Source organism: Penicillium argentinense (assembly GCF_028826775.1).
Source record: "Penicillium argentinense strain IBT 30761 chromosome Unknown utg000001l_segment0_segment0, whole genome shotgun sequence".
NCBI lineage: Eukaryota > Fungi > Ascomycota > Eurotiomycetes > Eurotiales > Aspergillaceae > Penicillium > Penicillium argentinense.
This window is the reverse complement of record NW_026622660.1, coordinates 364152-387097: the sequence shown is the minus strand read 5'-3', so window position 1 is coordinate 387097 and position 22946 is coordinate 364152. Positions and strand designations below refer to the sequence as shown.

The following is a 22946-nucleotide window of genomic DNA, read 5'->3' as shown; positions in this document are numbered from 1 at the left end:
AGCGAGCCGCAGCAGCAAGATTTTAACTTAGCTGACCACTCAAACCAACCCACCAATGAGACTGGCCAGCCAGAATCAACTCCACAGCCTGTCAACCCAGCTATAAGTGATGCCCAAGAGATACATGACCTAGGTTATTCACTCTACGGGCGAAAACGCAGACCATCACGGCGACTCGTAGAATCTCTTGGTAAAGCCTATATTATAACCTCGCCAATGGGTTCCACAAATGATGACCCGCTTACATTTCAAGAGGCCATATCCGGCCAGAATCATCTTGAATGGCGAGCGGCTATCCAAAAAGAATACCAGTCCCTACTTGATAACGGGACATGGGAACTCATTCGTCGAGAATATATTGTTCCCCCGGGACAACAGGTCATTGGTTGCAAATGGGTGTTCAAGACCAAAGCAAACAAGGTCCGAAAAGCACGACTAGTGATCAAAGGCTATCGCCAAAGACATGACATTGACTATCATGACACATTCGCAGCTGTCTCTCGCATGGACTCTGTCCGCTGTATCATCGCGAGTGCTATGCTGAAAGGATGGAAGCTCCACCAGTTTGACGCAGTCACTGCCTTCCTACATGGAGACATTGACACGGCTATCTATATGGAGCTTCCGGAAGGCTTTGAGAAGGAGGGATACGTCTGTCAACTACGTCGATCCCTCTACGGCCTTAAGCAAGCACCTCGAATTTGGTATCGCTGCGTTCAACGGGTGCTACAATCAAACGGTTTCACTATGGCACAATCCGATAACTGTGTCTTCTACAAGGACAACTGTGTAGTCTGTGTGTATGTGGATGACTTCCTTGTGGCAGGCGCAACGACCCATGAGATCGAAAATGTCCGGCGAGCTCTTCAACTGGATTTCAAATTGAATGACCTGGCTACTCCGCGTTCATTCCTTGGAATCCAATTCAACTTCAATATTGACGGATCAGTCTCTATTCATCAGCATCAGTACATCCAGAAAGTGCTCTCTGACTTCTGTATGGAGGACTGTCAACCAAAGAACACTCCTATGAATCCGAAATTAAATACTCGGCCAGATGAAGAAGACATTGATGAGAATTCCAAAGACCGCTATTGCTCTGCTGTTGGCGCGCCAATGTATCTGATGGTCGGAACCCGACCAGATATTGCTTTTGCGCTTGGGACGTTAAGTCGATTTACTTCCCGGCCGCAATTGCATCACCAAGCATCACCAAGCAGCATGAAATGACTCCTGCGTTATCTCAAGGCGACTCAGTCATACCAGATCACTTACCAAGCGGGATAACTAATCGGTTATACTGACGCGGATTTCGGTGGATCTGTGGTTACTGACGTTGCTTACTCCACATTCGGATATATATTCAAGCTAGCAGGAGCACCAATATCCTGGTCATCTAAAAGACAGGGGGAAATCGCCACATTTACCACTCACGCTGAATATATTGGTCAATATAATGCCATCCTTCATCTACAATGGCTTCGGACATTCCTTGCTGAAACCTATCTCTTCCAATCTCCAGTCACAAATATCATGGCCGACAATCAGTCTGCTATCGCCCTATCTCATAATCCTGAATTTCACAAACGAACGAAACATTTCAACGTGAAATTTCACTATCAACGAGAAGTCCTAAACGCTGGTGAAATCGGTCTTCAGTACATACCAACCAATTCCCAGGCGGCTGATGGGCTCACCAAGCCATTAGGACCAAAGCCATTCTTGAGGTTCTGCAACCTCATCGGCATACAGGCAGGATAACTACACCATGGCACTCTTTCCACTTTTTCTCCTTCAAGAAAGGTTTTAGTGGTTTTACCGAGGCCTGGGTCATTACGAAGTCCAGTATCACCCTGCTCGAGCGATCCTGAGGGGGAATGTTGTGATATGTCGTATCGTAACGGAATCAATTCCTAACCTCACGGAATTACCAGCTTTGATTGGAAATCAATCTGGAGGTCGCATGTGTATATAAACCCTCAGGTTTGCTGTCCAGAAGAAATAAGCAATCTTCCTTTGAATTACAACACATTCGAGTGTTGAACTCAAGCCTCATTGCCATGCGCGGTTCAAGTTCAGACGTCTTGGAACACTTTCTGGATACGCAGGACTTTGGCTGGACGAACAGCAGTTCCTGGAAGCTTCGTTCCAAGAAGAATTTTCCGTTCAGAGGATGAGGATCAGATTACAGGTAAAGATCCCTCTTACCAGCCTAGTGTGACTAATTCTGATACTAATATCCTTCTTGACCCTCCTACAGCCAATGCTGTCGCCGGTCCTCGTGCAGAAAGCCTGATATCAAAGCAGAAGAAAGTCGTGAGCATAAAACTGCTTAAGCCTGTGGGAGGGCACAAAAGTTTGCGATGGAGGCTTTCCGATCTTGATGACAGATCTGTCGAGGATAATGCCGCCTAGGTGAGCTTGCGTTTGTTTTGGGAGATGGCTGGGTTTCCCCAGACGAAGATTATGTTTGTATTCATTGGATCCTGTTGTTGATTGGTTTTCTGAGGGATAGAAGTTTTAGTATGTTTTCATAGGTCGTTCACGTGTTTGGATAGGGATGGTTTTACTGTGGTGGTGCTGTTGACGTTCATAGAGTGCGCAAGTTATATATGTATAAAAAAAAATGATATGAGGTATTATACCATGCTAGCCGAAAAAAGGTCTAGAGACCACATGATGCAATGATATGCTATCGCCGAAAGCTCAAAATGTAGGTAGAATGGAAGTCAAGGTCAAAAAAAGGATGCAAAAGGATACCGCAGCCATGCACCTGCAATCAACGCCAATCGAAACCCATGCGCCCATGTCCTCCATTTCATGAAGCAAGTACATTCAAATCATCCAGCCAAATTCAGAAATCGGTATGTCGGTCGAGTATATTCCATGTGCAATGTCCAAGCAGATTCGAGTGCAGTCCAACGACTCGGTATCCGAGTCAGGGGCGAGTCAAGTTGCATGCAAGTCGAGTACCGTCCATCCCGTCATAATATCATTATCATCATGCGCGCGATACATGCCGTGAATACGAAGCATATCACCCATTTAAAAAGTCGAAGCGTGCTGTATGCTGCCACAATGCAATCACCCACACATCCTTACATCCCCATCCCAGGTTTCCTTCCACGGATTTACGCTGGGCTGGGGATTCCGCATGCAATCGAGACACCTAACAATCTCCAATCCCGTCTCGGTGACACTTTCAACCGCACAGCGAGAACAGATCTTCCGACGCGGTCTATCCCCAAACCCAAGGTCCAGATCCAGTTCCTCGCCGGGACTGTACAGATCCGGCAGGTCGGGAGAGCGGGACGGTGCACCGGAGCAGTTTTCGCCGTCACACAGACGCAGACAAATAAAACATGCTCGCTCGGAGCAGAGGTCACAGTCTGCGTAGGCGTCGAGGACGGAGCGGGTTGCTGGTCTTCTATGGCAGATGTGACATGGTCGAAGCGCGGCTGCGCTCATTGTGTTGGAAGTTGGGGCCGTTGTTGATGTTCCCGCGGGATAGGGGATCGGAACGAGAGTTTTCGGCGAGACGGGGGGTGAGTAAGGGTCGTGTGGTGTTGCGTAGACATTGGGCGAGAGGAGGGTGTTGTTTTGTTGCGGGATGCTGAGGTAGGGTGGCTGGGTGTTGACGGAGGTGTTGCGGCGTTTGCGAGGAAGACAGCGGGGACGGAACGAAATGTCTGCGGGCGCAGGGTTGTATGATTGATCTTGGTCTGTCCATGGGAGGAATGCGGTGCTGGATGGATGGGTTAGGAGGGTCGGGGTAAACATCGCGTTTCTCTGTAGGTACAGGTCGACGTACCGAGAGGATTCCTCGTCACGCTTGCGTTTGCGCCATATCTCGGCCGCAGTGGGCTCGGGAAGGCCAGGCATCATGCAAGAAGATTCACTAATGCCGTCCGGAGGTGTTGTGGTGAGGTCGAGGGGATGAAAGGAGGGAGAAAAGTAGAGCTTGGGCACACCGCCTGGCCCACTCAAGTGGAGACAACAGTGTAGTCAGAGGAGGTGAGGACAGTGGGATTCAGCTTGTTTCAGATATTTTTATTTATTATTGCGTTTTATGAAATCTATTTTTTTATAATATTTGATTTAGCTGATAATCAGATATAAACATGAATGATGTATTTGTAGTGTATACAGCGATCTAAATTACTCCAACCAAGCCCGAACAGCCTCCTTAAACGCCTCCCGCATCCACTCCTCCTCATGCCACCTCAACCCACTATCAAATCCATGCTCGCCGTCTCTCACAGTAAGCGTCACTCCGGGGCCAGGAAGGTGGGAGGTAAACTCATTGGCCCTCTTCACAAACTCCTCCGAATCTGCAACCGGAATCACTGTATCGTCCCCTCCATGAATAATAGCGAGACCGCCCCGAGGGATCTGCACATCCTTCTGCTCAAGTCGAGCCTTGGGGTAGAGCGTCTCGCGGGGCACACCATCTGTATCCCTTGCATAGAGACCGCCCAGATGACCATACTCCACAGCAGCGCACATAATCGTCAAGCTCTCCATAGAGTCAACCGACGACTTGGGCGAGCCAAATTTGACCGTCTTCATATAATCATCATAAATCTTCTCAGGCGTCGAGTTCCCAAACGGCGGCATCGCACGCGCAGTCATAAACGCCTCACTACCAGGATCAATCCAGGGGTACGAAGCCGTCGACGCGCGGATCTGCGGCGCATGCGCGAGGGCCGTGTAAACGCTCAGCAGACCGCCAGCCGAATCACCGGCCGTCAAGATACGATTGAGGTCGGCGGCAGTGGGGGTGGAGTGGGTGGCTAGCAGATCGGTAAAAGCCGACGAGTGCATCCATGTCCAGAAATCTTCAATATCCGCGTAGATTTCCGGGCTGGTGGCTTCGGGGAGGAGTCTGTAGTTTGGCGAGACGATGACGGCGCCGTGGGCGAGGGCGAGATCGGCGAGCCAGTGCGGAAAGAACATCATGAAGAGCGAGTCGCCCATCAACAGGCCGCCGCCGTGGTAGCGGAGGATCACCGGGCGGGGACCGGCATGGGGTGCTTGCGGGATGAGGATGTCGGCGCGGATGGAGTGGGTGTTTATATGTTTGTAGGTTGTTTGGATGAGGTCGAAGCCGGTGAGTTTGGGATCGGTGGATGCCATTGTGGAGTGTGTAGTGTAACGCACTAGCAGTCAATGGGATAATTGTGAGGTGATGAGGGAGATCGATGTGGGATCAATGGGTGGGACATGCGGTTTTATGTCGTGGGTCGATCGGACCGGGAGATGGCCCGTCGATCGACGAATTAAACCATTAAGTCCCCGGGGTTCGGGATAATCACAACGCGAGGCCGAGCATAGATTGAGATGTGGGGACTTACGCCTATCAGAAGCAATCCAGATGCGGCGATAGTAAGCATTAATGTAAACGAAGGATGAATTGGAGGCCGAATGATTGCTGGTGCATATGTCACCGGGCTGCTTGATCAATGCAATTTAGCCGAACATGATGTTAAAACTTGAGCATGAGGTAGATCATTCAGTAATTAGTCTCAGAGTGATTGAATGTATCCTCAATTGCTCAATTGCAATAATCACTTGCTCGTCTGGTGAATATGTCTCCATTGGTAAACTACTCTTGTCTCCGAGCGTAGTGCCGGAGACTTTGTTCCGCGGTCCTGCAGTCCGCTGCTTTGGGCATAGTTTGCGAGGGCTTGAGTCAAGCCTCATGAGATGACCAAGGAATCAACACCGGTGGAGGTGAGACAGCGCAAGTATTGTAGATCGTGGATTGAGCTGTGCTATCTGAAAGGAAGAATCACTGGGCGGGAAGGTCGACGAGGAGACATATCTACCGCCCACGTCCACGTTCACATGACCATATCGATCAGCGAAGACGGTTTTACAGTGTACCCAAGGGGTCCGGCTGCAAGGCACGAAGAGAGCTGGGATGTCCCGGCTGGGTCACCCCGGTGGATTGCTCCGGGAGGCAGCCGGCGTACTCCATACCTTTGGATATCCGATTAGTCCAAGGTCTTCGCTATGGTATGAGAATGCTGTGATATGTTGTAGAAGAACTGTTTGAACATCTGCCTGCTTTTTAATGTGTCTCAATCGGATGATTTTGGCGATTTTTGTTTATTTTCCCATTTATTTACCCCCTCCCTTTTTTTAAATAGACATCAACAGAGTCACGTGCTCATTCTGTATTCCAATGTCCAGCTGAGCCACAAATCGAATCACACCCGCATGCAACCTTGCTTGAAGTCGTCACCTGCATTTGCAGATCCCTCGTCAGTAGGAATAGACAGCTCAATAATATTAATAGATCTCCAACATCTTAAATAGAAACCATCGCTTGGCCACGATGATCTGACGGGTAAATCTTTACCCGCTAGTCATAAATTCGAGCAGCGGGCGCCGAGTTGATCGCCCAGTAAATGGCATTTTAGGTGATTATGTCCGAGCAGCCAGCAGAGCAGCCAGCAGTGTCTTGGGTTTCAATTCAGAGCGAGGAGAATCAGCGTCAATTGATCGTTTCAATAATTGCAGCAGAGAATGTAGCCTCGGCTGCTAACTTCGGATGCATTCCGCAGGCTCGGAGCCCGTTCCGTCGGGATGGATACGACCGGCTGTGGAGATCGGGATGCCGTATGTATACCCCAAGGTGCAAAGGGGATGCCGCGATGCAGGGACAGAGGCTGTGCCCTGCATCTATCTTTATTTCTTCTATTAATATTTTGGGCAGTGCTAGTGCAGTGGGTGCTCGTTCTCGTTCAGATGTGATCGTGGGGCTGTACTACCATCAGTGCCAGAGGACATCCCGACTGCTCTACTGTAAGAGCGCTGGGCGAGCCAAGTGCCGATCGTCGGCAGTTAGTTCTACCCTCGGTATTAGCGTTGGTTTATTCGCTTCAGACTAAGTATTGCGATGGCAAATTACCAAAGTAGCAACTTTCAGTTACTACTACCGCTGCTGATGAGTTCAGCTGTTGAGTATCTTTGACAGTACAGTCGAACAATACTCAAACACAACCCCGGCTACAGCTGCTACACACCCACAATCGTGGGGACGTGGGGAACTCGCCCTGACACTGTTCCAACCTTCCAAATCGTCCAGACGATCCAGACTAAACATCGGTCTAACTCGCTTCAGACAATCCACCTGATTGGACGATCCATCCCCGTTGCGTAATCCATCTTCTTCCGATTGCATCGGGTTTAAGACCGCAACACCTGCCCAGCAACACCTGCACGACACCCGACACTGCATCATAGCATGTGTCCGCGCCTCAGTGATGGATGAGGGTTCCGACAAGGCCCCTCGACGGAAGAGGGTTTCCCGCGCCTGCGACCGCTGTCGCAGCAAAAAGGTGCCTGCCTACACCTACACCTACACCTATTGCCGAGTCTTCGCAGGATACTGACTCTCCAGGATAAATGCGACGGAATCCGCCCAACCTGCTCAGCCTGCCAGGCATCCGGCCAACCTTGCTCCTACGACCCACATGCGAAGAAACGCGGCCTTCCAGAAGGCTATGTCCGCGGCCTCGAGAAGCTCTGGGCGTTGTGTCTCTGTAACATCGACGGATTCGAGGAGAGCATGCTCGCGATGCTGGGGACGACTAGCGACTCACTCGCCCGACGGGACCGGCTGATGTCGGTTTGGAGCGAGGATGGGAGTTCCGAGAGCTTGCACGAAACCTGGAAGACCTCGCGACTATATGGGGAGTTGGAGAAGATGCTTGCGGAGCCCAGCAGCAACAACAGCAGCAGCAATGGGAAGCGGTCGTTCAATCGTGAAGATGATGGCTGGGGGTATCGCGTGTCGAGGGATGAGATGCCGCTGGGGAATGCGCCGCGAATTGTCGGCGCGGATTCGTTGCAGTCGCACTCGCCCGGCGTTAAGCGCGCGCGATTGGGGACTGCCACAGCAGGAACACAAGAACGGGCGACGCTCCAATTACCCCCGCAAACGTCGCAACTGCTCGATATCTACTTTGCCGCCACGCACAGCTGGTTCCCCGTCGTTGCGAAACACAATATCCTACGCGCGTCGTACCTCTACGCCAATGCCGCCGTCTCCGTTACGACGTCATCGCCGGGTTCCGGGGATCATGCGGCTCTGTGGGCGATTCTCGCCTATACCATCACCCAATCGCAGTTACAGCCGCAGCGGGCGGGTGCTGCTGGATCTGCCTCGCTGGCAAAAGAGTACTATGCCGTCTCGCGGAGTTTGATTCCGTCGGAGAAAGAACGCTATGAATTGGGCCATATCCAAGCATTGCTGTTGCTAACATTGGTCAATATGGGACTGGAAGATTGGACGGCGGCGTGGCTATTGAGTGGACAGGCGGTTCGCATGGCTGTCTCGATGGGACTGGGTGCATACAGCGATGCGCGACGGTCCGACGAGCTTCGACAGGGCAAAGCCGTGTATCTCGGCTGTTTCGTCATTGACTCATTACTTTCGTTTCGTCTGCAGCGGTGTCCGGCCATGTCGTCGAATGATCTTGCGACTGTCGGACTGTTGGAGGAGGATGGGCTGGAGGAGTGGAATTCCTGGGTCGATGTCCTCCCTCCGACAGGCCACGGCGTCGCTGGGAAGAACCCGCCGCGAAGAGGGCCATTGATGGCGCTCAGCTGTTTCAACCGACTGGTAGAGCTCGCCAGTGTCCTCAACAAGATCTCCCGCAATCTCTCGATGGGATTTAAGCCTGCCACATTCGCACAGCAGCTCGTCATGGACCTGAAACAATGGGATGACGGCTTACCACTGGGCTGCCGACTCATCGGACCAGAAAGCATCTACCCCGAACGTCATTCCGCTCTGCTCCCACACCAGAGCTACCTAGGCATGACCTACGTAGCCACACTGTTATGGCTCTACGTCCGCCTTATCCCGAGCGAACAGGGCCTACATCGATCCCAGCGCCCTGCAACCGAAGGCGCAAAGAAACTGCTCTATCGCGGACTATCCATGTTCTCGCAGCACCTAGAAAACTTTTCCATGTGCGGACTGCCGCCATTATTCGAATTGAGTTTGCGGACGATCTCCGAACAGGCATTTTCGCTGCGCCAAAATGTCGATGGGTTGGAGACGTTTCCGTTTGCGCGGTGGGCGGAGGAATTCCGACAGAAGACGGTGACTCTTGCCCCGACTTGGCCAGTGTATGCCTCACTCCTTGCGGCGATGGAGCGGTCGCAGTCGAACGGCCATTCCAATACATTCCACTCTGCGCCTGCTTTTGGGGGTGCTGTTCCTGCGATGTCACTGACAAAACCGAATGCTATACAACGGGGTATACCCGGTATTCCAGACCAAACCTACGCCTCGTCCATTATGGGAATTAGTATTCCTGTCGACGGCCAATCCCTCACGCCAAAAGACACAGTCATGGAAAATGCCGACCTCCCACTCGAAACATTCCCTACCTCTCATCCTATTTCCGAAAAGCCACCACCAGCAAACTCTACGACTGGCACAATGAGCTACCAACCACACCCCCCAGCACAACAACAACAACCACAAACCCCCGACTCCACAACCTCAATGATACCCCGCCCTCCAACCACCAACCCAAATCCCACCTCCGTCCCCGACTTCACCGAACCAGAAAACCTAGACGCAATCTTCAAAGACCTCGCCTACCTCGACACAACAGAATGGTCACACAACCGCGAAGCAGGGCTCAAAGACTTTGGTTTTCTCGACGACAGCACCTTTCAAGCCTTCTGCCACGACCCCGATCGACTAGTCGGCTCGCAGCCGCTCGTTCATCCGCCTTCCATCGCGGATATTTGGCCTCCGCCGGGATTCTTTCCGGAGACGTTTCAGGAGGAAGGGGGGAGGTTGATATTGGGTGATTACACTAAATAACTGAAATTGGGTGTTTTTATATCCTTTGATGGAAGACGCTCATTTCAATGACAATGATCATGGCTCTGGTGTTCGCGGACCGACAGACCCAGACCCACTTATGTACGCCTCCGTTGTTTCAGATGCGAATAGTGCATTCCTCAGGGTCCAGCACCACCAGGGAAGAAAAGGATTCGGCACCGCCACTGGACCGACGATTTCACTGTCCATCTTCTACTACACTGCTATGTGTAGTACATGCGGGATGGCTGCGCTGGTGCCTGGATGATCACCGTGCTCGTGCTCGAGCTGCCGTCTTTCACAGTGAGTTATGTCAGTGAATGGACCCTTCTCGAGTGATCTCATACCCTACTCTTTGCTCCTCATATCTATCCCCGTTTTATTGACACGTGTGATCGTCAACTATTGAAGTTTGATTGGTACTGTATATACCCCTAAGAAGGGAAGATGAGAGGAGGTATAGGATTAGATTCGCACATCTACTATAATAAACGTTACCCTGAGCAATGTAGTTCATATTTAATTCTTTCATTTCCATCCATGCCTACTCCATACCCGCGAGTGATCTCGCCAGTTCCAAAGTTGAAAGTTGAAAATAATGAGATGAAAAGGAGAACACGTGACCACCCCTGACGATCCATCACTCAGGCATTTACTAGCCGAGAACTAACGCCTCGGGAGATTCAGAATCGGGGAGTTCGCACTAGTCTCCACATGAAATGAAGCTTGTCTGCGATTGGGATTAGGCAGATGGATTTGGCGTCAGCAGTATCCGGGTTTGATTGGGATTGGGATTGATAGAGTTGAATATAACTATATAACATACGCTATTTAGTATGTACCAAGGGCTCAGGGTATGTATGTGTGATGGCGGTGAGGGGTTGTGTTCCAAGGTTCCAGGTTTGAGGGCGGGACTGTAGGATATCGTACTTAAATTTGACAATGTGGAATTCTCTGGTGATTTCATGACTTCTAGATTTATTCTCAACGCGACTGCATTCGATACGATTTGTGATGAATGTGCAGAGTGCAGGTCGCTCAAGGGCGCTTCCTGCAGTACATCATGTAGGGTGAGGCAACGGCGGTTACTGGAACGCTAGCAGGGTTCCCCGTACCCAAAAGTACCTCGGCGTATTCTGGCAGTAGTTAGAAGTAGCAGCAGTCTCAGTGTACCCCCCGACACTCTGGTACTACAGTAGAAATGGACTACCTATTTTATTTTGAGCACGTCACTATTTTTTGTTATTGCTCTTGTAAAATGTCGGTATATGCTTTGCAGCATGCCTGCCCACGTCATCGAGGGATGTTTCAGCATGCGTGTTTCAGCTGTCACGGGCTCAGGCACCAAGGCAGCAATATCCACAACCTCATCCCTTCGACAACTTCATTTGTCAGTATCAGTCTCTACAGCAGGGGAAATCCCTGGGAAGACAACGACATCTTGTCTGCTGAAACCACCTACTGACCATCGATACAGGGCTCACTCCAGTACTTACAGCTCACCCCTGGATCGTCTCCCCCTCCTCCCCCCACCCCCCAGTCGATCCTTGCTCCCCACGGTGTGCCCCTGCAAAAAACCCGCACCCGATGACGCCGCCGTGGGGCGGCGGGTGCTCCTTGAACCACCGCGCTGGCCTCGTTGGCCCCTGGCCCGCGTGGTCGCTGATCGTGCGCCTCTGTCGAACCTATCACTCGCACGTCTCGCTGGCCCCGCCGAATCAGCGCGGTTCTTCCCCATCGATCGTCATGCCTTGAGGCTATGAACCGTCCTGTCCTGCTCGAGGAGAGGATGTCCCATGTCCCCATGATCGTCCGTCCTTCAGTCCCTTCGTCCTGTCGTCCCTTTTTCTTCGGGACTTGCACTTGCCTTTTTATCTCAACCTCACTCACCTCAGCTCACTTTCGGTCTCATGGCTTCGGCTCTTACACTCCTTTACTGATTCATATTCACTCCTTCACCATGTTCAATTCTCCTCGACGATGGGTCCTCATCGTCTCGCCGCTCCTTACCCTCGCCCTAGTCTTTTACCTGCTCAACCCTACCACACCTGCCGCCGTTGACAATGCCGCATACACCCACTCCGACGAAGGCCAGATCGTTCTGGAGGGTCATCAGAAACCCCCGTCTGGCGGCTCCGGTCCGAAACTGCCCAAGCCCAACAAAAAGCTGCAGGAGGAGGACAAATGCGGACACATCCGTCGGGACATGGACGATGTCTTTGTGGTCTTGAAGACAGGCGCCACGGAGGCCCAGCAAAAGGTGCCGACGCAGCTGCGGACGACGCTGCAGTGTGTTCCCAACTACGCGGTCTTCTCCGATCTGGAAGAAACCATCGCCGGCGTACAGACCTACGACGTGTTGAACAATGTGACCGAAGAGACCATGATGAACGAGCCCGAGTTTGCAATCTACCACCGTCTGCAACAGGTCGGCCGTGAAGGCCTGACCGACGAAGAATGGGGCGACCACGAGAACGGTCCGTTCGGCAAAACCAATAACCCCGGCTGGAAGCTCGACAAGTGGAAGTTCCTGCCCATGATTGACGGGGCGCTGGAGGCCATGCCCGACGCCAAGTGGTACGTCTTTGTCGAAGCGGATACCTACGTCGTCTGGCCGAATTTGATTAATTGGCTCGCGCACCTCGATCACACTCGCAGCTACTACATCGGTAGTCCGATGCAGATTGGCGATATCCTATTTGCGTATGGTGGATCGGGTGTGATTCTGTCTGCGCAGGCCATGAAACGTCTGCAGGGCTACCGCCGCGAACACCAAGCCGAGCTGGAGAAGATGACAGCCGAAGAATGGGCGGGTGACTGCGTGCTCGCCCGCGCGCTGGACAACATCCGCATCCCACTGACCTGGGCCTGGCCGATGATGCTGACGACTCGCCCGTGGGAAATTGATCATTTCTCTGAAGGATACGGTCGTCAACCATGGTGCTACCCGGCCGTCTCCTACCACCGCATGAGCCCGCGCGATATCGAGGAGATGTGGCAATTCGACCGGGACTGGTTCCGAAGTGTAAGTCACCCCCACCCTTTCCTTCGCGAATATATCGATACTAATGCAATGTAGGGAAAAAACGCCCTCCTTCTCCACGCTGACGTCTACCGCGAATTCATCTACGACGGCGACCTCACCGGCCGCGAAGACTGGGACAACATGTCTTCCATGGACATTATCTTCGACGAACCCACCATTCCGTCACTGGATAGCTGTGCCGACGCCTGCACGCAGAACCCCGAGTGTCTCCAGTACACGTGGCATGAGCGCGAGGGCAATTGCAAGCATGCCTCAACGACGTTTCACGGTTTGGCGAGCAATGGCACGTATTCGGGGTGGATAAAACCGCGGGTGCAGAAGTTGTTGAGGAACTTTCAGTCTTCTTGTCCTCAGGTTGAGTATATTTTTGATTAAACCAGCATCTGGTTAACAGCGATGCTGGCTCATTTTTGATTCATTGGCGACTGCTGTCGTCTTACATCCGTTTGAGCATTTCTTACTTACCTCCGCCGAGGGGTCATATTGTCACCAGGCGAAGCTGAAGCTGGCGTTGTGGCTGTATATATCCCATTCTCTGTACATATTTCTTTTTTATTTTTTTTCTTGTCTTTGGGTCGGCGTTCGGTTCGCATCGCTGGTCGGGACTCGCAGACTCGCACGAGTACATCAACAATCATACTTGAAATATATCAATTGACAGTTCATCATCATAATCATCATGATGAAAGTAATTCATTCACATTATCATATACACATAATCCAGTAATCCAATATCAATATCAACAAGATATGTATATAAAATACTTCAAACCACTCACCCTAAACACCCCCAGCCCCAGCTCTAGCTGTGGTCGCTCTCCTCTCCCTAATAAAAACCGGAACAATAGTAAGAACAACACAAAAAACAACAACAACAGCCTGCAACCCAAAAACCAGCCCCAATCCACACCGCTCAATCCACGCAGGCTGAAAATATCCCACCGCAAACCCGCCGCATGTCCGCCACATGTTTAAGATGGCGGAGACGGTTGTGGCGTGATAGGGGTATTTTTCTAGTGCGTAGGCTGTAATCGCACTGTCAACGGAATTAGCATGCGCTGCAAAAGAAAGAAAAAAGGGAGAGGGATGTAAAATACACAATAGTCCCAACCATTCCCACATTAACCATCGCCCACCCAAACGCAATACCAATCCAGTGTTTCTGGAAATGCATTGTGAGGCCGTAGGTTAGGAGGCCCGTGACCATGCTAAATGTTGGGAACCAGATGCCGTGGAGGCGGGCTTCTGGGCGTGAATTTGCGTTGTGTGTGGAGATTTGGTTGTTGAAGAGGTGACCGACTAGCCAGCCTGGAGTGATAGAGCGTTAGTTGGTTTGGTTGGGGGGAAGGGAGATGGGAGAAGGGGGGAAAGTACCACAGAGTGCGCCAATAACACCGGCGAAACGCATTGAGGATGCGCCGATTGTGTTGAAGAGGTACGGTGGGCTGTGGAGGAAGGTGTCGATTGTTGTTGTTATTCCTTTGGATTGTTAGTGTGATTGGATGGTTCAGACGAGATGGTTCAAATTTGATGATGGGATTGGGATGATCCAATCGGGACGATCCACATTGAGATGATTCAAATGAGAGGACACAATTAAGATGATTCAAGTCGAGATGATTCATCCAGCTGAAAGGGAAGATGACGGGGAAGAACTCACCGATGGGCCAGGTAAAGATAACCAAAATAGTAATCCCCGTCAAAAACAACGGAAACCGAAAGATATAAGCAACCAGCATCCTACTCCAGTAACTGATTGTTTTCATTTTCGGGAGGGTTGTGTTACCAATCCCAAAATAGGACGCTAGCCTTGAAGAGGCTGATGACGAATTTGCTGTTTTTTCGGCATTGTAGTACGTCTCCCTTCCAAAGAGAATAACCAGCAACGTCGACACTCCGTAGAGGGCGGTCAACACTCCAAAAGAGATTCTCCAGGTCGTCGCTGCGCCAATGTAGCCTGCTACTGCTGGGCCGAGGAAGGGGCCTACTAGGAAGGTTGTTCCCCTATTATTAACAGAAACATTAGCATTGGCATGAGAGGATGAGGGAATCAGGGGATCGATGGGAGATGGGTTGGGGGAGTACCAGATATTTATCATCCGCGGCCATTCTAGAATATTATCAGCATGGTCTTTGTGATCTACTGGGTAGTGTGCTTACCCTCAGCCCTATACATATCCCGAATAATTGGCAACCCAATAACCTGCGGCACCGTCCCAAAAAGACCCTGCAAGGACCGAAAAACGGTAAAGGTGTCGTAGTTGTTTGAGAGTGTTGCGCCGAGGACTATGAATGTTGTTATTATCTGGGGCCAGAGCCAGATTGGGAGGCTGCAATATCAGTATCAGTATGGTCAGCTTAATTTGAAAAATACAACCGTGGGGAAGGTATGTATGTTGAAGAATTCTTACCGCCCATAGGCCTCAATCAACGGCACCGCAAAAATCCCCCCAAACCCCTGCAAAAGAATCCCGTAGTTCATGCTGGTCGCGGATTTGTTGATTGAGATTCCCCATTCGAGGGCTTGGGGGGTTATGAGGGTTCCGCCCCAGACCATTGCACTTATCATAAACAGAATCTTAGATGGTGATCATCTGGGGAAGGAGGGGGTCATACCCATCCGCCAACAACGAGCTAGACATTAACGCGATAAAGAGCAATGTTTTCCGAGTTGAACTCCAATTCTGCGGATTGCGCGGGTCCATATCGCGCTCTGGGGATGATTCACGAACATCGTGTGGGAGTGAGAGAGGGCTCATTTCCCGCTCGTTGGGGGTGAGCTTTTCCATTTCGCCCGCTGGTGATTCTGGCGGTAGAGTGCAGTGATGGCTAGGGCTCGGCTGATTGTCCGACAGGGGTGCCACGCGCAAGGAGAAATCCCCGATCTCGTGGTTCGAGAGATGCGACTATTGATCGACTACCTATGGGCGCGATATCTATTAAGTATATGAGGAGGTGCAGGACACATGGAGTCGCGTGGCTTGTGTTGTGCAGGAGATAGGTAGATTCAGCCAGGAGATACAGCAACCGCCACTAGGAACTAGCCTAGCCAGATTTTTGGGAAGGTACGCGGTCAAGCCTTCCCTATACTATGACACTGCTGTACTGGTACAATACAGTATGAGGCTAATGTCGGCGATCGAAGATCCCGGCAAAGTTGGCCCCACTTTTTTTTATTGGTGGATTTCCCCCACTCGACGTGTTCCATGGTGCTGTCCTACATTAGTTCCCTACTTTAGTTCGCCAGGTTACTAGTTAAGGGACGGAGGGTTTGGTGTAGGTTTTGTGTAGGTCGATCGAGCGCGGCTAATTTCCATCTGGGACTTGATTCATCCGTGATCGGACGTGTCTGTTTGTCTGGATAGTTCTATTTTGACTTCCAGGAGTACTTAGTGAAGAAGGGTAGGGTAAGCGATCGGCAAACCAATGCACCCCTTGTTGATACATCGTGCCCTCTTTGCCCCGCGATTCCAGACTGCGACTTATCCTGGTAATCTACATTATTTACCGGTAAGTACGAATCCATACTGGGTACTAGGATAGGGTAGGAACGACACGCCATCACCATGCAGCCGAGGAATGCTACTTTAGCCTTGATTAATCTACATAAGACTGAATCACGTCTCCCTTGGAGGTACTTGATACCCCTTGACAGTGTCCAGTGTCAACCATGTCGTTTCTCAATCGGCTAGTAACGTTTCTAGGCCTTTCCAACCCGTCTCCGTCTCCTCCACCGGGCGCTCTTCTCGCGGCGACCATCACCGTGGTAAGTTCTTTTTTCTTCTGGGTAGTTCCGAGTCTAGGAGCGGTACGATCTAACTGCAGGCAGCCCGCCTCGCTCGGCTTCGTCCCTGTCGCGGTACACTTCGATCTTTTCGCAGTCCTAGTCCAACTAGGCGATGCGACCGCCGAGGAAGTCGCCAGTGCAGCTAATGCGCAGCTTAAACCCGGGGAGCCGCAAATTGGTAAGTTCCATACCCCCTACTAGCAGACTAAGAAACTGCCAAATGTCAATGCTAATGCTAATTCACAGGCGTCCTCCTCGCTTGTAAGTCTATCCTCACCACATCCATCCACACCACATGCTGAACGGTATTAGCCGACACACTCTACATAATGTCCGGTCTCGGCCTCCTCGACCAGATCTCCGAAACCATGTTCCGCGCAAACGCAATAACAAAGCACCTGGTCTCCATGCCATCGGCACAACACGGCGCCCTCCACTTCACAACAGAAGATTTACTAGCCGCCGCCTTCACAATGCGCAAACTGGTCGCGACAAACTTCGCGTACCCCTTCGCCGACGCCGACGGCCCGATTCAGCACGCTTACAAGCTCATGGGTAATGAGGCGCTCGCCAAGGAACACACGTACACCATCATGGAGCGCGAGGGCCGCATGGAGAGCTTTAATGAGTTTATGGTGGGTAAGTTCCTTAAGTATGGTACTTTTCCATCTCGTGTACAGGAGTTGGGGTATGACCTTGCTTCCGCACTTGCCCCCGCACTTGCCCCCGCACTTGCCCCTACACCTAGCCAAGGCGAGGGAGTGGTCATGGTCGACATCGGCGGCGGCAAGGGCGAACTCCTCCTCGAAGTACAGTCTGCATACCCGCACCTCCGCCGCGATCAATTAGTGGTGCAGGAATTCAACGCGGAGATCGAAACCTCCTTGCCCCCGGATGCTGGTTCAAGTGAGGCAGGGTTCACAACAATGGAATGGAACTACAAAATTTCCCCCATTCAACCCATCCACAACGCAAACATCTACTCCCTCCAACATATCCTGCACAACCTCCCGGATCTCGACGCGGTGTCACTGCTGCAGAAACTCCGGAAGGCGATGGGGGCCCACTCGCGCATTCTGATTATCGAGTATGCGAAAAATCGGACGTATACACATTTGCATGCTAGTATGATTGCCCTATATGGAGGGCGAGAGCGGAGTTCGCAGGAGTGGAGGGCTCTTGCCGAGGTGTCTGGGTTGGTTGTTGGGTTCGAGAAGTATGTGGAGAAGGGGGAGAGTCTGGTTGAGATGCGCCTCGCGGAGGGTTGACTGGTTAGCTGGTTAGCTGTTGGTAAAATGGAAATGAGCGAGGTATATTTTTTCTAAGATAAAAAACTCAGCTTGTGTTTCTGAGGGTATTGTGAGTAGAATACGGAAGTAGATGGATGGGTGGAGATCGGATGCTTTACCCGAAGTTAGTCCCCGACAAGGTTTGTCTCCTCCACTCGACAATCCTCCTCCAGCAGTACATAGACATTTGTGATAATGTGATAATTAATAGTGTATTGTGATGAAAATTAAAATAGTGCTGTGACTCGATCTCATCCTGATACCCGACGAACACCTCTGAAAATGACATATCACTCGTTCGCGAAGATCTTATGCATCACATCCAAACTCTCCTAACTAGTGGCTCGGATCCGCGATCACACCCGACGCACCCAATCAGATCAGGAGCTGAGCGAGGTCGATCTCCTTGCATTAAGTTGATCCACTTGAGTCTTATTTTGCGTTCCGCGTTCATTTTCACTTCGTACCAGTATCACTTGGTACTACTTTGTATTCGGGTAGTTGGTAGCTGGTGATATGAACATTGGAGTGGGATGACTCGAGACGAGGAAAAACAAGCGAATGGCCCGCTGAGCTGAATCCGGGAAATGCGGGAAAAGTCAGAACGCACTACTGAATATGCAACTTGACGCTCCTTGCGAACGCATGGCGGGGCGTGGGCTCACGCGTTGGAATGCTGCCGCGTCCACATGGACCTGCAGGGCATCCTTCTCCAGCGAGCGATGATCATTTTTCTCAGCTGGTAATTTATTCCGAGTCCTTTATTCATAGTTGAGTGGGTTTTAAGATCCCCTGTACGTACGCTCTACATATTGTAGAAAAGTAAACTCTACACCACACCACCACCACCCACTGGCAGTTCTATCCCAAGCGCCTGGTAACTCTCTGGCAAAAGGTTTGCACAAGGTTCACCCTGTGATCCATCGTGCCTGGCCCCTTGTTCGCTAGTCAAACTCACCCACTGTTGCAATGAAAGTGTTGGACCTGTAACTCGTTCTTATTCTCATCTCCACTCTTCAAGGCGGAGGTATTTCTGATCCGTCATCGATGTGTTTCCATCGCCGTCCACTTTCCTTCCCTACCACGACTCTACTGGCGAGGCGAGACGAGGAGAGGGCACCGGCAGACGACAGTCGATGCTATTTGAACCGCGCGCCGTCCACCCCGGACCCGGACCCTGACACTTGCTTTCAAAATGGATATCCCCCGCCCCAAAGAGGGCGATGTTGATATCGGTATGTCGCGCGTGACTTTTTAAATTGTTCAGGATGTAACTGACAATCGCAGGTTCGGGCACGTTCATCGCGTGCTGGGTATGCAATACCTCTGCTTGCCAACCAACACACACTGACACTGATTTAGGTCCTCACCGCGGTCGTCGGCCTAGCCCTAACCTTCCGCTATGCCGTCAAGGCCTGGATCCGCTGGGCATTACCTCAAGTAACAGCCCCAGGACGGATCTGGGGTGTAGAAGACCTCTTCTTCCTATCCGCCTACGTCTTTGACATCGTGCACATGACGATGATTCAACTGAGGTAGCCCTCCCCTCCCACATCCCACCCACTCACGTATACTACATACTAACCATTTTTCTTTGATGATATAGTGCATCCTGGGGTCTAGGTCGCCACTACTACTACCTAACCCCGGTTGAACGCTTCCACACCATGAAATGGGACTTCATGTCGCAACCCATCGCCGTGGCGTCAGCAATGATCTCCCGAACAGGCATGATGTGGTTCTTGTTGACATGCTTCGCGGCCAGCGACCGGCGCTTGCGCCTGAGTATTATCGTGTGTGCGATTATTCAGATCGTCGCGAATATGGTTACCATCGTCCAGATTATAGTGCAGTGTGGACCGAATCCCTACGCCCCGGCTGATCGGGTGAAATATTTCAAGTATATGTGGACACCTCTCCCTGCTGATGGCTCGGTTGTTTGTCAGAGTCCGAGTGTGCAGACGACTGTGGGTTTTGTACAGGGTGGTGAGTTTACCCTGGGGCCAGTATACTTGAGGTTCTTTCCCGATTCGGGTGTGGTCGAAAGCTAATCTGGTTGAATTGGCAGGGTTCAATACAGTAATCGACTTCTACCTCGGCGTCCTGGCCGCAGTGGAACTATGGCAATTTTTCCTACGGACGCTGCATCGAGACCCCAATCTATCGTTTTGGTCGCAATTTCGCAAGATTAATGGGACCGTTCGCTCGCGGCGTATTTGGCAGACTATCACGCTGAGCGGGCCACTGCTTCTTTCTGGGGCGGCGTCTATTGTTAAGACTTATGTGAGTTACCTTACCTACCCTCTTTCAATACCATCTGCATTTGTATGGATTCATGCTGATTGGGAGTAGAAACTCAAATCCCTCGGCGATAGGCTAGACTTTACCTATAATATTGTCAGTTTTATTCTTTGGGTTAAGTACGTCCCTCCCCCTCCCCCCCTCCAACCTCGCTTCCCAAGGCATTGTCTAATACAGTTTGGTGTGGTAGAATCGAAAACTACTCCATCCTCCTCGCCTCCTGCGCCCCCGTTGCCCGACTCTTCCTCCGTACCGTCGTCGACCACCGCGGTCGGGTAACAGGGTACTGGTCTCGCTCGCGCTCACATACGAACGAACATACAGATCGGAGTAATGAGACAGAACTCAAGCGCAGACATAAGGAGCGGTGGATGGATTCGGCGACGACGACAAATTGGGTTGATGAGGAGGGCCAGACGCATACCCACGGGATTCATCCCCATTTGCATGGGGATGGGGATGGGCTGGGGGAGAGGTCCGAGAGTCGCATCTCACATGCTAGTCCTGGCGATACTCAGACTCAGGTTGATAATGGGTGTGTTACTGTCAAGACGGATATTGTGGTGCAAGTTGATGATGGGAGGAGTGTTAGTAGTGGTGGGGCGAGGCTTTTGCCTGAGGGTGGGGGAGGCGGTTGTGATGAGAGGAAGGGAGAGTAGTGTATAGGAGGGAGAAAAGGAGAGGGGAGGGGAGGCGGTTGTATATGGAATGTATATACACTTTTTACTGTAACGTGATATGAGATGACAATATTGGATGAAATGTTAGTTTTATGAAACATCGGATGAATTATCAGATGGGAATATGTTGATATGTTGATGGGTGGGGTTGTAGTTATGTAAGTTTGTTTGTAGATGCTGGATTACTGCTAGAAGACCTATGGATGGAGTGGCTTAATTGTGGTTGTTGGGAACGTAATTATTTTCGTCTAACCAACATTACCTTTTTCGAATTATCGGCTCCATGCTTATTTCGAGTTGGGACCAATCTCCCAGAAATGTTATTTGCGGCTGTAAATATTTATCCGCGCCTTCGCCATCGCCAAGATATATCTGACAGCATGCATCCACATCCCACCACACATCTGTACTTAAAATGGACAAGCTTCAAGATCGACCAATTCGACTAGTCACTAAACACCCAAAGTACATCCAAAATCCACTTTATCCATCCAAAGTGTGCCGAACCAACACAGCCACATGACATAATACCACGTGACGCCGCGTTCACATCGAGGCCGCGAATACCTTCACTCCTTTTGTCCCAGGCCAAGCCGACAAAATGGCAACAGCCCGAAATACCGCATTCCCCCTCCGCCGAGGCTCCGACGCCTCAGAAGAGGACTTTTTCGACATCCCCGACGAATCCTGGATGTCACTAGTGAAACGCCAACTCCGCTACATCCGCACCTGGGTCATCTTCGCCCTCGCCCTGACCTACTTCCTCTGGCCAAAACGCATCCCACCCCCTCCCCAGCCAAACCCGCACATCCACTATGACGAGGTCAATTGGTCGCGCTTCGCGTACTCGACCTACGCGACCAGCGAGGCATACCTGTGCAATTGCGTGATGGTCTTTGACTCGCTCAAGAAGCTCGGTTCCAAGGCTGATCGTCTGCTATTCTATCCTGACGAGTGGGATCTCGTCATTGAAGACGATGGCGATCGCATTAGCCAGTTGCTTATGACCGCGAAGCAGAAGTATGATGTGCAGTTGGTGCCGGTGAAGGTGGAGGGGATTAAGAAGAATTCGGCGCGTAAGTACAGCCCCCCCTTCCCCCCAGCACACTCATAAGTTCCCACTGACACTGCTGTAGAATCCGCCTCCGCAGACTGGGACACCAGCTCCGCAAAACTCTACGCGTTCGGCGTCGTCCAATACGACCGAATTATCCACCTTGACTCCGACATGACCGTCCTCCAATCAATGGACGAACTCTTCTTCCTCCCGCGCACACCGGTCGCAATGCCACGCGCCTACTGGCTATTGCCTGAGCAAAAAATCCTCAACTCGCAAATCGTCGTAATCGAACCCTCCTACGACGAATTCATGGCGCTCAAAGAATCAACCCGCAACGCCGTGCACGGACAAATGGACCTACGCCTCAATGAGACGCGCTACGACATGGAGATTCTGAATAACCGGTACGGCGACAGTGCGATGGTCATCCCGCATCGTAGCTATGGGCTTGTTACGGGCGAGTTTAGGAAGAAGGATCATAAGTATTATCTTGGTAGCGAGACGGAGCAGTGGATTCCCGATAAGATTATGCGTGAGGCCAAGTTTGTTCATTTTTCGGATTGGCCTCTCCCTAAACCTTGGGTTATGTGGCCGCAGGAACAGCTGGCTGAGATGCAGCCCAAGTGCGATAATAATCCCGGCACGTTTGAGGAGAGTGGGTGTCGGGATCGGGAGCTTTGGAAGGAGATTTATGATCATTTCCGGCGGAGGAGAAAGGTGTGGCACCCCCCCCCCCCTCCTGTGGAATTGCCTCGTTGGTTGTTAACCCTTGTTTTAGGATGTCTGCAAGTTGCTGAGCTACCCTGCTCCGGTATAGTTCAGTCGTGATTCGACTTCCGATGGGTCTGGCGTTCGGGATACGATACAGCTGGCTGTACAATAGACATAGCGTATACATTGAAAATCATTGGTATCATTTTAACAAACCGG

The 22946-nt window shown here is 51.3% G+C and overlaps 9 protein-coding genes across 9 annotated transcripts; 6 read left to right on the top strand and 3 right to left on the bottom strand.

The window, feature by feature from the left end:
- Positions 1–216: 216 nt before the first annotated feature.
- Positions 217–1230, top strand: N7532_000106 (uncharacterized protein; the record flags this gene model as incomplete). Its single annotated transcript, XM_056612610.1, has 1 exon — positions 217–1230. One exon carries the CDS (start codon positions 217–219, stop codon positions 1228–1230), a length of 1014 nt encoding a protein of 337 aa, XP_056479834.1.
- A 1854-nt stretch (positions 1231–3084) lies between these two features.
- N7532_000105 (uncharacterized protein) lies at positions 3085–3882 on the bottom strand (the record flags this gene model as incomplete). The annotated part of the gene is made up of 1 exon (XM_056612609.1): positions 3085–3882. The coding sequence occupies one exon, from the start codon at positions 3880–3882 to the stop codon at positions 3085–3087; it is 798 nt and encodes a 265-aa protein (XP_056479833.1).
- A 276-nt stretch (positions 3883–4158) lies between these two features.
- On the bottom strand, positions 4159–5136 carry N7532_000104 (uncharacterized protein; the record flags this gene model as incomplete). Its single annotated transcript, XM_056612608.1, has 1 exon — positions 4159–5136. One exon carries the CDS (start codon positions 5134–5136, stop codon positions 4159–4161), a length of 978 nt encoding a protein of 325 aa, XP_056479832.1.
- Positions 5137–7271: 2135 nt separating this feature from the next.
- Positions 7272–9853, top strand: N7532_000103 (putative C6 transcription factor; the record flags this gene model as incomplete). The annotated part of the gene is made up of 2 exons (XM_056612607.1): positions 7272–7346; positions 7409–9853. 2 exons carry the CDS (start codon positions 7272–7274, stop codon positions 9851–9853), a joined length of 2520 nt encoding a protein of 839 aa, XP_056479831.1.
- A 1960-nt stretch (positions 9854–11813) lies between these two features.
- N7532_000102 (PAN domain-containing protein) lies at positions 11814–13274 on the top strand (the record flags this gene model as incomplete). Its single annotated transcript, XM_056612606.1, has 2 exons — positions 11814–12878; positions 12933–13274. 2 exons carry the CDS (start codon positions 11814–11816, stop codon positions 13272–13274), a joined length of 1407 nt encoding a protein of 468 aa, XP_056479830.1.
- Positions 13275–13679: 405 nt separating this feature from the next.
- Positions 13680–15688, bottom strand: N7532_000101 (putative MFS transporter; the record flags this gene model as incomplete). Its single annotated transcript, XM_056612605.1, has 7 exons — positions 13680–13935; positions 13997–14207; positions 14274–14378; positions 14560–15009; positions 15060–15229; positions 15311–15460; positions 15516–15688. 7 exons carry the CDS (start codon positions 15686–15688, stop codon positions 13680–13682), a joined length of 1515 nt encoding a protein of 504 aa, XP_056479829.1.
- Positions 15689–16569: 881 nt separating this feature from the next.
- Positions 16570–17954, top strand: N7532_000100 (putative O-methyltransferase; the record flags this gene model as incomplete). Its single annotated transcript, XM_056612604.1, has 4 exons — positions 16570–16665; positions 16729–16864; positions 16933–16947; positions 16999–17954. The coding sequence occupies 4 exons, from the start codon at positions 16570–16572 to the stop codon at positions 17952–17954; spliced, it is 1203 nt and encodes a 400-aa protein (XP_056479828.1).
- A 1216-nt stretch (positions 17955–19170) lies between these two features.
- Positions 19171–20935, top strand: N7532_000099 (uncharacterized protein; the record flags this gene model as incomplete). The annotated part of the gene is made up of 7 exons (XM_056612603.1): positions 19171–19210; positions 19263–19288; positions 19338–19510; positions 19582–19961; positions 20044–20258; positions 20328–20395; positions 20467–20935. The coding sequence occupies 7 exons, from the start codon at positions 19171–19173 to the stop codon at positions 20933–20935; spliced, it is 1371 nt and encodes a 456-aa protein (XP_056479827.1).
- Positions 20936–21557: 622 nt separating this feature from the next.
- N7532_000098 (uncharacterized protein) lies at positions 21558–22833 on the top strand (the record flags this gene model as incomplete). Its single annotated transcript, XM_056612602.1, has 3 exons — positions 21558–22032; positions 22093–22733; positions 22795–22833. 3 exons carry the CDS (start codon positions 21558–21560, stop codon positions 22831–22833), a joined length of 1155 nt encoding a protein of 384 aa, XP_056479826.1.
- Positions 22834–22946: the final 113 nt, after the last annotated feature.